Genomic DNA, 14,282 nt, shown 5'->3' with positions numbered 1-14,282 from the left:
TTCTATCACCACTTCTAGTGTGTTGTAGGAAACTTGCTGTGTTTTAATCCTGCTTCTCTGGGCTCTGGGGTGGGGTATTTTACTTACCTTTGGTGTTTTCGTACACTCCCAGTACCCCTCTCTACACTACACTTGCCTAGGTGGGAAACCGACTTTTGCATTCCACTATTTTAGTATATGGTTTGTATTCCCTTAGGCCAATTGCAACTTATTGAGATTTTCACTGTTTGCACTATTTTCTGACTATTTACTTACCTGTTGTTGGTTACTAGTGTATATATTGTGTAATTTACTTACCTCCTTAGGGAGTATAGTCTCCAAAGTATTTTTGGCCTTGTGTCACTAAAAAAAAGTACCTTAATTTTTGGTAACACTAAGTATAGTCTTTCATGTGTGTGAGTACTGTGTGACTAAAGTGGTATTGCAAGAGCATTGCATGTCTCATAGTTCAGCCTTGGCAGCTCACCCTACAGCTAACTCTAGACAGCCTGGCTTCTAGACACTGACTGCATTTCACTACTAAGGGATAACTGGGCCTGGTATAAGGTGTAAGTACCTTTGGTACCAACTACAAACCAGACCAGCCTCCTACAACTGTGCACATAAAGGTGGGTGGCTTTGTAATACAAAAGTAAACCTCATACTCGCTCAGGTCACAGGTAAGTTTTACAAATTTAATAAATAACTCAATTTAAAAAAAATGAAATGTGAAATGTATGGTTATCTTAAACTTTGATTTTATAATATGTGTATGTTTCACATACATAGAGCAATATAATAATATAGAAGCACTTTCGGTGACTATTGCTTACCCTTTAGCCGTGAAACAATTATTTTTCCAAATTACTATACAATTTTGAGACTGCATCTCAGTTCTTAGTCTTATATTCGCAGCTTTGGGCATTATTTCTCTATTTCCCAGAGGAAGAGTGTAAAGGAAGTATACATGGTGTACTCTCTCCATGTAGCTTAATAAAATGTAGGTACCTAAAGATGGGCCTTATGGATTTGACAGCTACCTGAATATTCCTGTTTTTTATGTTATAGTCAATGATGAAAGCTCTTTCTCTCTAGAGTTAAGATATACCTGTGACCACATTTGAAAATAGACAACTGTTAAATGGTCTAAGCATTGAAATTGAAATTGAAAAACACGTTCCTACCTATTCCCCTTGATTTTTCTCAGTATAAGTATGAAAGGTGCTTATTTTTGTGTGGTCAACCCCATTTGTTTGTGGATTGATGCCACTGGGGTTTTGTCTCTGTGCACTGTGACTCTGCTAATCATGCCCAGTAGAATACATGTGCTCTGACCCCTAGAATATGTTAAAATTGGCTAATTCCTAATTGGCATATTTCACTTTCATTCAGTGCCAAGTATAGTTAAACAAATACAGCAGATTGTGATGTCCGCTATTGTGAGCAGGCAAACATAACTACAGGTCTTCCACCATAGCATGCCAGCTGTAGTAAACAACTTGCAGCCCAGCCTGTCAAAATGACCTTTTTTGACTGGAGAAAACCTTCCTTTTAAATACCAGTCACCCAACGTAGGCCTTGTAGTCCACAAGGCAGTGTGCATAATTTGTAAAAGTAACATTTTAAAGTTAAATTGTCCTTTCAGTGATAGGCATCCAAAAATTGTTTTCACTGTAACACCTAAAAGCGAAGCAATATTACTGTCCTATACAGACACATTGGTCAACAACAGTATATATTAATTCTTCTACCTCTGTATTGGGACTGGCTAAAAATATGAGTAAAGTACTCCTTTTAATATTTATTACAAACCCAAATTATGGAAAGAAAGTTTGATTTTTAATAAATATTAAGGAAGAGTAATTCTTAGAGGGTTACCTGTTCCAGGCCTGAAGCTCCTTGCATTTTCTCTCTAGTAATAACCCAAAGGATACTTAGCCCTGACAAGGTGTTGAAACTCCTTCTATGGCAGAATCAATGGCTTGGGTGGGGGGAAATGGCTTCCATTCCACAGGCAAGAAAACCATTTGGGGTGTACCCATGAATTTCGTTTATTTTTTAAAAAACTTCCATTTTAAAAGCAAATGCCACCTGGGAAGTATCCAGCTTTTGCCCTTTCATTCAGGCAAGGACCAAACTCCCTGGGGAGAAATCTGCTCCTAGAACTGGTTTAAAGCAATCAAGGAGGTAGGAACTGGCCATTACCCTGGCTATGCCTCTTGGTAGGAACACAGGTTCTGCATAGCGGAGAAGGGGTTCTCTATCTTCATTTTTAAGCATGAGGGGCACTGTGGGATTGTTTGTATTAGACAATCTGGAATGGTTGCAAAAGTGGGTGGCATTACCATTGGAAACTTTTGACATGTTAGTTAGAGAGGGGCCTCCCACTTGGTAGGTCCATGCATAAATGTAGCATCCCCAGGCACCCTCTTCAGAATACCTTCTTGACCTGTGGAATAACAGAAGTGGACTTAGCCTTCTGCCTGTGACCTGAGATGAACCCTGAAGGACTGTACCTGCTACCTAGGACAAAAAAGTTAACTTCAGGGTAATTTGGATGATCTACTGTGTGGCTACAGGTTCACAGAAAGCTGCACAAGGCCTTTTCCTGAAGTTTCCAGCTGACCAGAACCACCTTGACCTTACCTGGAATGTGCTGATAGCCTCTGCTGGCATGAGATTTGACCCCTTTCCTCACCCCTAAGTGTTATTCGTGGAGTCCTTAGACTCTTGGATGTTTCTAACTGGAGTTCTCCTATCACTCCTGAAAGCCTGGGACTTATATCATTTTTTGACTTCTGGACCTCAAGAGGAATGGACAAACCACACCCGCCTATCACACCAAGGTACAGCCTCAGTGGGCTTATATATCAGGTTTCCCCTGCCTCGAGCTTTTCCACAACAGCAAATCCTATTGAGCAGACCCTTTTTGAGAAGGTACCCAACCTTGTGGAACTCTTGTCGGATACAACCACATCCACACTGAAGGTGTCTGAGCTCAAATAAATAGACCAAGAGCCTCATTATGAGTTTGGTAGTCCCACCATGGGACTGCCAAACTCACGGGGAGGACGCCACCATCATGGCGGTGATGTCCCCCCCGAGTGTATTACAATGTTCCCGCCGGGTTGACTGGCAGGAACATTGCAATGCGCATTCCCACCAGGCTTCCTGGTGGGAACAGTGTTAGGATATTGGCCTCGGCTCCCTAAGGGAGCCGAGGCCAATGGGAGCAGAGGCCAATATCCTAACACTCTAGCACACTCAGAATGCACACTGTCTGCAAAGTAGACAGTGTGCATTCTGACGGTGCTGGGCGGGGGGGCCCTTGCACTGCCATGCCTTGCGCATGGGCTGTGCATGGCCCCCCCTGTGGCCCCTGGAACTGCCTTCCACCAGCTTTTTCATGGCAGCCTCCCCACCATGAAAAGGTTGGCAGAAAGAGGGGTTGCAATCAACCAGACAGCGCTGAGTTCAGCACTGCCATGGCTGGTTACAAACCCAGCTGCTGTTACCCCATCAGGATCTTTGATCCTGACAGGAATGGTGGACTTTAGGCGGGTCCGCCCATCATACCTGTAATATGGCAGTCTGGCCGCAACAGCAGCGGTGGTCTGAATGCCACTGCAGGGCTGGTGGTCCTAGGACCGGCAGCCTCGTAATGAGTCTATAAGTTCAGTGGTAAAAATCTTGACCAGGGAAGGCACCAACTCTATCCTACCAGCGAGTGGACTTCCCTGTGCATGACATTTGAATTTCTCCTGCTCAGAGCTTTCCTCCAAAACAAACGGCTTAAACAGTACTTCAACCAGTGTCCAAACTATCCAACTTTGTGAGACCTCCATGAATATAGCCTGCTGCCTTGACCCGTTGAAGGGTTTTGGCTTCCAAAAAAATGCCCCAAGATAAAACCTCCAAGTGCCTCAAAACTGATTGGTGAAACTGACCTGGGTACCTAGGTCTCGGTCTTTGTGACCACTGACACTTTTTGGTGCCAGTCTCACTCAAAACCTTAATAAATCACATCTCTGGTTTTGTTTCTGTTATTGAATTTTCTTGTTTTTGTGTCTTTTTGTTGGTTAAACTGAAATAAGATTTTTATTATGTTGTGTTTATGATTTTGTAGTTTTGTTACTTCTATATGTGTTACACATGTTCTTTAAGTTAAGCTTTTCTGCTCTGTGACACAACTATCGGGGGCTGAGGTCATGTTTAAATTACTTAACTGGACTGAACACATTAGTGCCTTTATTAGTTTTGGTGGACCTCAGTCCTCCCCAAATAATAAACCACTTTCTCTCAAAGTATTAATGGATTCCCTCAGCGTGAGCTGATTCACGCTCACCATTTTTTGGGGATAAAAAATGTATTTGTTTCAAATTATTAACAAAATCATTCACCAGAACAGCAGTAAGCACTCTCACATTCCCCTAAAGAAGTACATATTTAATGATTGACATTGATAAATCTCCAACATTAGTGGTCTTACCATTTTCCCCATATTTGTTCATATTTCTGGGGACAATCCTACGCCTCATAGATGAGCTCTTATAAGGTCGCCAACCAGTAGATCCAGGTCTTTCATTCAGCCATTTTGGGTGTAGATATCACTATTTTTAATACTTTCTAGGACTGCTCAATATATTTATAATCATAATTAGTGGGTCCTCTGGACACACTCTGCTTCAGCCAATGCATTTGTGTCTATTTTACAAATCTCTAGCAAATGGCCCATATAACTCCACCACAGGAGATATCTATGTCATCTTTTATTGTTGTTGCTCCATGTTAGAAATTGGGTCTTTGGTTGGCAGTCAGGTTACCCCCTGTCTAAGCAAGGACCCTCTGGTCACGGTAAGTCACACACAATCCAAATTATCCTGTGCCCGCCCTCTGGTAGCGTGGTACTGAGCAGTAAGCTTAACTTAGAAGGCAATGTGTAAAGTATTTGTGCAATAAATCATACAATACCACAATATAACACCAAAAAAATACACCAAACAGTGTTTAGAAAAATATGTAATATTTATCTGGATAAATGCTGGTCAAAACGATTAAGGATGAAATAAGCAAATGTAGGGATAGCACTGAAAGTGATATCAAGTGTCTTTAGAGTTGAAATATTACTGTCAAAACAATAAAAAGTGTCTTAAGTTCTCCTAGAAACAACAAGTGTCTCTTGCAGGGCAAAGTACCTGCTTTGCGTTGAAAAATCCTCGCAAGGGACAGCAGAGGAGGAGATGTGTGGAAAAAGGTGAGTGTGGGTCGGTTTTGTCCCTTCGCACACGGACCTGCGTCATTATTTTCCACACAGGGAAGACGTTGCGTCGATTTCCAGCATGCGGACTTGGATCCTATTCGGGTTGAGGGGTTTTCAGATGCCCAGGGACGATGTGTCAAATCCTGGGCTTGTGGAGCGAAGTCACAGGGGCTGCGTCGATTCCGGTAGGTGATGCATGGAATTTTCTTCTGCACGGCAGGCGATGTGTCGATCCCTCTCAGGAAGTCGGGTGGCGTTGTTCTGAGTCGGCTTGTGTCGATCCAGTAGGGCCGTGCGTTGAAGTTCCGGTCACGTCGCTGGTGCTGCATCTATTTCTGTCACAAAGTCAGGCTGCTTCATTCCGGACTCGGCATGCGGTGCATTTTTCACCGCAAGCAGGCTGTGCGTCGTTCTTTGCAGGCGGTGCATCGAATTTTCACATCATGGGATTTTAAGCTACAGGAGAGAAGTCTTTTTGGTTTTTGGTCCTGAGACTTCAGGGAACAGGAGGCAAGCTCTATCCAAGCCCTTGGAGAGCACGTCTGCAGCAAAGCAAGAGAGAAGCAAGACAGCAAGGCAACAGCAAGGCAGCAGTCCTCTTCAGAAAGCAGTCAGATGAGTCTTTTAGACAGCAAGGCAGTTCTTCTTGTCAGGGTGCAGGTTCTGGTTCAGGTTTCTTCTCCAGGAAGTGCCCGAGGTGGTAGGGCTGAGGCCCTGTTTTTATACCCAAATGTGCCTTTGAAGTGGGGGAGACTTCAAAGAGTGGCTTGGAAGTGCACCAGGTCCCCTTTCAGTTCTATCCTGTCTGCCAGGGTCCCAGTATGGGGTGTTGCTGTCCTTTGTGTGAGACCAAGCCCCCCACCCTCCCAGCCCATGAGGACCCATTCAAAATGCAGATGTATGCAAGTGAGGCTGAGTATCCTGTGTTTGTGGTGTGTCTGAGTGACTGCACAAGGAGCTGTCAACTAAACCCAGCCAGACGTGGATTGTAAGTCACAGAAAGATTTAAGTGCAGAGAAAGGCTCACTTTCTAAAAGTGGCATTTCTAAAATATTAATATTAAATCCAACTTCACCAGTCAGCAGGATTTTGTATTACCATTCTGGCCATACTAAATATGACTTTCCTTCTCCTTTCACATCAGCAGCTACCACTCAAACAATGTATGAATGCAGCCCCAATGTTAGCCTATGAAGGGAGCAGGCCTCACAGTAGTGTAGAAACAAATTTAGGAGTTTTGCACTACCAGGACATGTAAACTACAAAGGTACATGCCCTGCTTTTTACCTACACAGCACCCTGCCCGAGGGGTTACCCAGGGCACACCTTAGGGGTGATTTATATGTAGAAAAAGGGGAGTTTTAAGCTTGGCAAATACTTTTAAATGCCAAGTCGAATTGGCAGTGAAACTGCTCACACAGGCCTTGCAATGGCAGGCCTGAGACAAGGTTAAGGGGCTACTTAAGTGGGTGGCACAATCAGTGCCGCAGGTCCACTAGCATCTTTTAATCTACAGGCCATGGGCTCCCTACTAGGGACTTATAAGTAAATTAAATAGCCCAGTGGGATGTATTCCAATGTTACCATGTTTAAAGGGAGAGAGCATATGCACTTTAGCACCGGTTAGCAGTGGTAAAGTGCGCAGAGTCTAAAAACCAGCAAAAACAGTATCTCAAAATTGGAGGGAGGCAGGCAAAAAGTTAGGGGTGACCACCCTAAGGCTGTCAGGTCTAACACTCCAGATACCAGTAGAGTGTAAAGAGCCCATCCACCATTCTAATCTATAATATTCATGCATCTCAATTTGGGCTTTTGTAGGTATTGCCAACATAATTCCAGCTGTTTCTACAAATCAGTGTACTGTACATAGATGGCTCAAAAATGTAAATACTCCTAATCAAAAGGATGACAGAAATAGCTGGCTGTTCAGCAATATTACTGTTAAGGAACTTTTTGTACTTCTGGTAAAGAATATTTTATTAGGAGCACTAGCATTACAGATTTCCAGATGACCTACTTACTCACATCTTACGTTTCATGGTTCACTCCTTCTCTAAAATTTCTTCGTGACTCATGTTGTCCTGGATGCACAGTTCAAGTGTGCAAGCTTAGAAATTGCCCAAAATATTGCAGTGGGAAGTGGCTAAAGCACTTTTGGTACTCCTAAAAACACGCTGATATGCACTCCTTAATGTTTGGTCTTGATGAAAATCACACATGCATAGGTGATGGTATGCCCTCATAGAAAGAATAGGATCAAGCCCAAAATATTACATTCAACTATTCTTCAGTTAGCTTTAGTTGTAAATGAAAAGGCAGTTAGAAACAATACTTTGAAAAGGAAAAAAAAACTATTCACTAAATCTATTTAAACCTACAATGTTTGATGAGACACTTTGTATTAATTTGTAGTTTTTCAAGGTAAACAGAGGAAAGCTGATAAGTTAGGAAGTCATTGATAACAATCATAGGTATATGTTTTCATGTTTTGCTTTAACTACAGCATTACATCACTTAATTTATCATATGCTTTACTTATCCATGAGCATTATCATATTCATTTCTGCCTAAAAACACTAGGCACACGTATGTCAATATCATAAAATAAGAAGAAATAGAACTAAATTATGGATATGGAAATCTAATCTGAAAAGCACTGAGATATAGACCTGGTGAGTAAAGGGGACCAGGTAGTTGCAAACACTGTATATTAAATAATATTGTCTGTAATTATAACTTACCTGAGAAAACCAGATTGCATAACATATGCATTTTTTTTAGTTTCAACCTTCAGATCCATATTTTAAATCAGACAATTCAACCTACTACAAAATCGTAAGTGACAATGAGGGCTATAAGCACATCTACTACTTTAATATCAACCAGGTGAGCATTTCTTTTTTTGTGTTTTTTTCTTTATTGAATTGTAACTGCATGGTCTTTCTCACATATTTTAGTCATGTTGCAACACTTTTTCTTCTAGCAAGAAGCTCTTACAAGAGGAAAATGGGAAGTAACAAAGATTGTCACTGTAACAGATGACTTTTTGTGAGTAGTTCAAACTGACCATATTTTTTTGGACTTTATTGTTTATATCTATGCATAACCTAATAGCTGGTGGGATTCCCATTAGTTACCTGCAGTTTAACAAATATATTAGGATATTGTATAAAGAAGTGGTAAGCAGCAACAATATCTTTCTGTTTATCTCAACTGCAGCCTCAAGAGTTATAGGGGTTAAAGGTCTACTTTTCAGATTTCTCATCTCGTTGTATGGATTTTTAATAGATTCAGTGTCTTGCATTTTCCATCTGTTTTCATAAGATGTATTATGTATATAATAATTAGCACTATTCTAATATAACTTGAAAATGAGTGCTCAAGAAATTGACGTTTGGAATCCAGGACCCAGTGACATCTGAAAAGTGGATGTTGAGCTCTTTTGTTGCTCGCTGCTTTAGTGTATCTTGAAACTCATGGTGATATAATAATTTTGCAATGATCAGTGATATTCTCACTTAAACAATTTACACTTGACTAAAGGTTGAACTAGAAACACCCATTATACATTCATAGGTTCGCTGGATAGTTATAGTTAGGATTGTGTTTTCTTAGGAATGTTTTTTTTTTTTTTCTTAATAACTTTGGCATGGTTTGTCGAATCCTCATGAAACTTTCCCAAAAATATTCTTCCACCTCACCCCTTTCTTTAAAAGTTTTAGGGTGATCATTCAAGCAACGGATGAGAAAAATGAGAGGTCCCAAAACACATTTTTGCCATTCATTGTTTCATAGGAAATTTAGACACAGATCAGCAGGGCCAACATATCTCAAGATGAGATCTGATTAACTGTCACCATGTCTGCAACAATGTGGCGGCAGCCATATTAGGACTCAGGTCTAAAGGCCTGATTTAGAAATTGGCATATGGATTACTTCGTCACAATGTTGATGGCTATCCCGTCTGCCGAAATCTAAATCCTGTTACGTCTTCTGGGATTTATATTTTGGCGGATGAGATATCCTTCACAGTTGTGAGGGAGTAACCCGTCCTCCAATATATAAATCAGGCCCTACATCACTTGTCCTGAAAGAAATGTGAAAAAACAGACATAAGTGGGTATGGTAGCAATACCCTGCCCCCCAGACCTGGTGAAGGGGACACCTGAGGCCAAAAATTATATATTTTTTTAATTTTACTGTGAATTAACTTTAGATCTGCAAGTCTTTTAAGATAAAGCACTGGCTCCTGCTTTTGGCATACATAAACCACTTGAGGTGCACTCGAATCCGGGGGGCACACTAATAGTTTAAAGGGGAGACAGGCACTCACACCCCAATGCTTTCTCAGGCCATGGGGACCCAAACCCCTGGGGCTGATTCTAAAATAAAGAAGAGGGGGTGAAGCAGCCCCCTTTGTGAGCCTCCAAAAGACCCCAGGATCTCATCCCCCAGGGCCAAAACTCTTGAAAAGGAAAGGGTCCATAGGGCCTTCCTCCCTGAGCCTCAATGAGGCCCTGGGGATGTCATCTCACTGGGCCAATATTTCATTACGGGGGGTACGGTTCCCCAATGCCTCATTTAGCCTATTCTTGTGTCCCGGGAGCCCAACCTGTCCCACCCTTTCCCTGCCCACAAAAGTGCGGCAGGGAAAAATATGTGCTTCCACCCTGCAGGAGCTATAAAAAATGCTTCTGCCATTTGGGAACACACCTTTAAATTCCTTCCTGTGCTCTTTTAGGCAGAGAAAATGGCATTACTCCTTCATGGTGGGAGAAAAGAAAAAAACGTACTCCCACCGAGCCTCAGCAAAGTCCAGTTCCGGCTACATCCAGAATTGGAGTATGCAGATGAGCCAGTGGGGTCACGGGGTCCCTGGAACATCCCCCATTGCCACAATGTTCGGTGATGTCAGGGCCCCAGGTGTGCTTCTGGGGACCTATCTATTGCCCCTAGGGATAGTGTTCCTGGGCCAGTATTGGCTTGGGGAGGTGGGTCTGGTGCCCCCTTCCTCATAGAAAATGAATACCGCCCCAGGTAATGGGGTCCCCAGGGCCTGTAAATGCTAGGGGAGGGAGGCTGAAGGTTCAACTACTTTAAAAAAAAAATATGGTCCCTGGGATGGGGTCCCTGGGTCATGTAATGGTTTGAGGAGCATGGCCATACACCCCCTGCCCATTAAAAAACAAATAAAAGTCCCCAAGTCCCCAGAGCCTGTAATAGTACAGGTAGAGGGACATATGTCCCTCTGTCAACTCCTGCCAGCACCCAGGATAAGTGCTGGCAGGGTAGACGGTGGGGCCACGGGGCCAGGGCTCCCTTGCAGCCTTAAAAAAAATAAAGATCTGGATGAATGGGTGGATGGTACACCCAAAATTGAAATAATAAAGAACACTAAAATTAATAATAAATCAGCAGCAGGCAACATATTTTTGCAGTCTGATGGTGTTCCTAAAAAGGGATTAGGGCACCACCATTTTTTGTAATGTTGTGGGGGACTCAGTGGGTAAAGTCGCCTTCTCAGCAACATTAAAATATAACACTAAGGCCCTCATTTGGACCTCGGCGCCGCCGTGCTGAAGACCGCCAGTGCAGGCGGTTTTCCGCACAGCATATCATGACTGCTGGCAACCCTCCGCCCTTTTCCGGACGGAGAGCCGCCAGCAGCCATACTGGCAGTCAGCAGTGAAGTGGAGGCTGCTCCACCTCCACCGCCACGTCATCAGAACTCCGCCCACCTAATCACGTCAGGATTCGGTGTGGCGGTGTCCTGGTGACTGGGAGCTGGCGGTGGAGCAGCCCCCATGGATCCCGTTCCCTCCCGGAGGATCACCGGACCAGGTAAGGTGATCGTCCGTTAGGGGAGGGGTGTGTTGTGTAAGTGGATGGGGGTGCGTGTGTGAGTGTGTAGAGGGGATGCGTGAGTGCGTGCATGCATATGGGGTGTGTGTTGTGTGTATGGGAAATGTGTGCATTTATGTCTGTGTGCATGTGTGTGTGTATGTGTGCGTGTATGTGTAGTAGTTGTGTGAGTGTGCGTGTAGGGGGGTGGGGTGTGTGTGTGTAAATGTTTTGGGGGGTTTCGGGAGGGGGGTCCTTCCACCATTGGGGGGTGGTAGGGGGGTTGTGGGTTTGGAGGGAGGACTCTGGGGAGGACTCAGGGGAGGGGGAGACCCCTATTAGTGCCAGGGAACTAATTCCCTGGCACTGATAGTGCCTACCGCCATGAATTTCGTGGCAGTACAGAACCCCACAAAATCCATGGTGGTATGCGGGGTCCTGATACCGCCAGCGGTCTAGTGACGGCCGTCGGGCTGGAGACTTAAGTCTCCAGCCCAGCGGTCGTTACCACCCTGGTGGTCGGAGTGGAGAAGTGGCGGTTGGCATGGCGGTAACCGCCATGCTTGTAATTTCATTTTTTTTTACTCCTGGCATGTTTGCAGTATTACCGCCACTTCTGCACCGACCGCCAGGGTTGTAATGAGGGACTAAGTCTCCTGGGTTGCTAAATCTGTGACCCCAGAACAGCTTAACATATATTTTAAAGCATTCCTGGCTGGAGGTCTATGCTGTTTATGTGGAGTGCAAAGCCCCCTTATGGTCGTTTCTAAGGCTGCACTTTGTAGCATAACAATTTTAAAATAAGACATGTTTGTGGCTAGGATTGAGTACAATTTTATTTAATGTTTTAAAAAACAGTCAATTTTATTAAATATTTAACTGTGTGAATTAATTATATATAAATATTTCATTATAACTACTGGTTATTCATTAACAAAGACAATATATGTACGTAATATATGTTGATTTTGTGACCACTTCAAAACACCAGTAGGCCCACTTTCTTATTTTGGTGCTCTGACCTTTAGACAAAGTCAGTAGCTCTGCCTTACTTAAAATGACACTCCGTATATTCCAACATGTGCGTGCACGGGAGTTTGAGTGCTACTCCCTATGCCCCTCTCCACGTCACACATGGGCAAAGCTAACTATAATTCTGACCCTAACCATGAACATCTAACTATGTTTCATATTTCTTCACTCATGACATGTTCTATGACATCACTGACAACATCACATCAACGTCTGAAACTACATAATTTGTGACAACACTGCATGGTGTGGGTGTGAGTTATAGTTACTATAGGGCATGAGTTACAGTTCCTTGAGAAACTATAACGGTGAATTTCAGTGGATTTGTTAATTTAAAATGGTTTTAACTGACATTTCACAAAACTATAATGTCCCTTTAACCTTAGTTTTTTTCAGTAAGTTTTTATTAATGGAAAGTAAGATATTGCCATACCTGACTGTTTTTTTCAGTGAACATATATATATTTTTTAAAACCATAGAAATTCACTGGAAAAAATGAAGGTTACAGGGACCTTCCAGTTAGGCTCACATTTCATAGGACAAAAATCATAGAAATTGAGCAGTTATAGTTACCTCAGCTAACTATAACTTGCGCCTCCAGAATGCACTGCTTATGACCTCTCATATTACGTCACTCATGATATGGTCAGTGACATCACTGATGACATTACTGATGACATCTCAAATGACATCACTGATTATATCACTGATGACATCATCCACAGAACCACTCAGACACCCACTCATACCCCCATACAAACTCTTGTACATCCAAACATACACAGCTACTAACATACTCATTCACAGACCAATAAAACTACTAACACTCACCCATTCACTCACACAACTGACACAACCACTCACTCATCCATACAGTACTAACTCATAACCACCCAAACCCGTGCTGCATTCAGAAGTGCAGAGCAGGGGTTGGCCTTAGGCCATGCACAGTGGGGTTGGCTGCAAGGCCTTGCCTGTGGCTATGCCCTGCAGCCAACCCCCATAACCACCCACCCCCCCATATGTGCGCAGCAGGGATTGGTCGCAAAGCTTGGCCTGCGCCCAACACTTCCCTAACCACTCAACCCCACCCTGCACACAGCCTTTGGCCATGCACAGCAGTAGTTGGCCGCAGGTCCGCATGCTCCTCCACAGGCTGATTTCGGACCACATACCCAAGGGCCCGGCCTATATATTTATTTACTTTTTGGTGGGGGCATTTGGCTCCAGGGACCACATCCAGCAGGGCCCTGCCTGAATATTTTTTTGAGGGTGACACACAGCCCCCCTTCCCAGGCCCATCTCGGCCCCAGGGACCCCATTCCCCAAGGCCAGGTCTAAATATTTTTTTAAAAAATTGGGAAGGGGGCAACGTAGCCCTCCTTCCGGGCCAACCTCAACCCTGGGGACCACATCCCCTGTGTCCCAGCCATGTGACAATGTTGGAGTCCGCAGGGGGAGCCTTCCTCTCTTTGAGAACAGTTTCCTCTGTTTCCCTGCCTGCATTTCTGAAGGCAGGGAAACAGAGAAAACTTAAACACACATGAAGTGAGAGGTGTTTGACAGCTCTCACTTCATCTGAGCGGAGTGATTGCTCTAACTTGCTGGGAGAAGTCACAGCAAATAGCTATGTCCTGAAGGTGGGCAACCAAAGACAGAGCTGGAGCCGGCCCTGGGGGGGGGGTGGTGGTCCCCAGGGCCATGGTTGGCTCTGCGAGGGGTGGCACGTGGCCCCCCTCCAACATGCAAATAGACTCAGGAGATGGTGGTCCCTGGGGGTCAGAAATGAACCCCCTTCATTCTTTTATTAATGCCCCAGGAAAGTTGCAATCCCCAGGGCTGCAGGGAGGGAGCCCTTGCATTCTCATTTAGTGATGCCCCAAAGAGGTGGGATTCCCTGGGGCTATGGGGGTGTGTGGTCCCCCTCATTGAACATTGAAAATGCCCTAGGGAAGTGGCGGTCTCCAGGGCTGTGGGAGGCCGTGCCCCTCCCACTTTAAACCCGGTCCCTGGGGCGGCAGGAGGGTGCGAGTTGAGAGGTCAGGGTGACTCTAACCTAGCTCCTTGTCTTTTTTTAAACTTTTTTTGTAGGACTCATGGCTGTCAACACTTCCTGGTTTGAAGTGTTGCCAGCCAATCAGATCTCTGCATTTCTTTGCACAAGCTTGT

At 44.0% G+C, this 14,282-nt stretch overlaps 1 protein-coding gene across 2 annotated transcripts in view; it reads left to right on the top strand.

Moving 5' to 3' along the window:
* Nucleotides 1-14,282, top strand: part of LOC138284925 (dipeptidyl peptidase 4-like) — a 497,709-nt gene that overhangs the window by 315,879 nt on the left and 167,548 nt on the right. For both annotated transcript variants that reach the window (XM_069224254.1, XM_069224253.1), the window contains exons 16-17: nucleotides 8,021-8,125; nucleotides 8,223-8,287. In XM_069224254.1, coding sequence (XP_069080355.1) covers nucleotides 8,021-8,125; nucleotides 8,223-8,287 — 170 coding nt within the window. The remainder of the gene's footprint in view (nucleotides 1-8,020; nucleotides 8,126-8,222; nucleotides 8,288-14,282) is intronic.

The sequence above is a fragment of the Pleurodeles waltl genome, chromosome 3_1 (assembly GCF_031143425.1).
Source record: "Pleurodeles waltl isolate 20211129_DDA chromosome 3_1, aPleWal1.hap1.20221129, whole genome shotgun sequence".
Classification (NCBI taxonomy): domain Eukaryota; kingdom Metazoa; phylum Chordata; class Amphibia; order Caudata; family Salamandridae; genus Pleurodeles; species Pleurodeles waltl.
The sequence above is the reverse complement of the archived record's forward strand: the minus strand, read 5'-3'. Positions and strand labels throughout refer to the sequence as shown.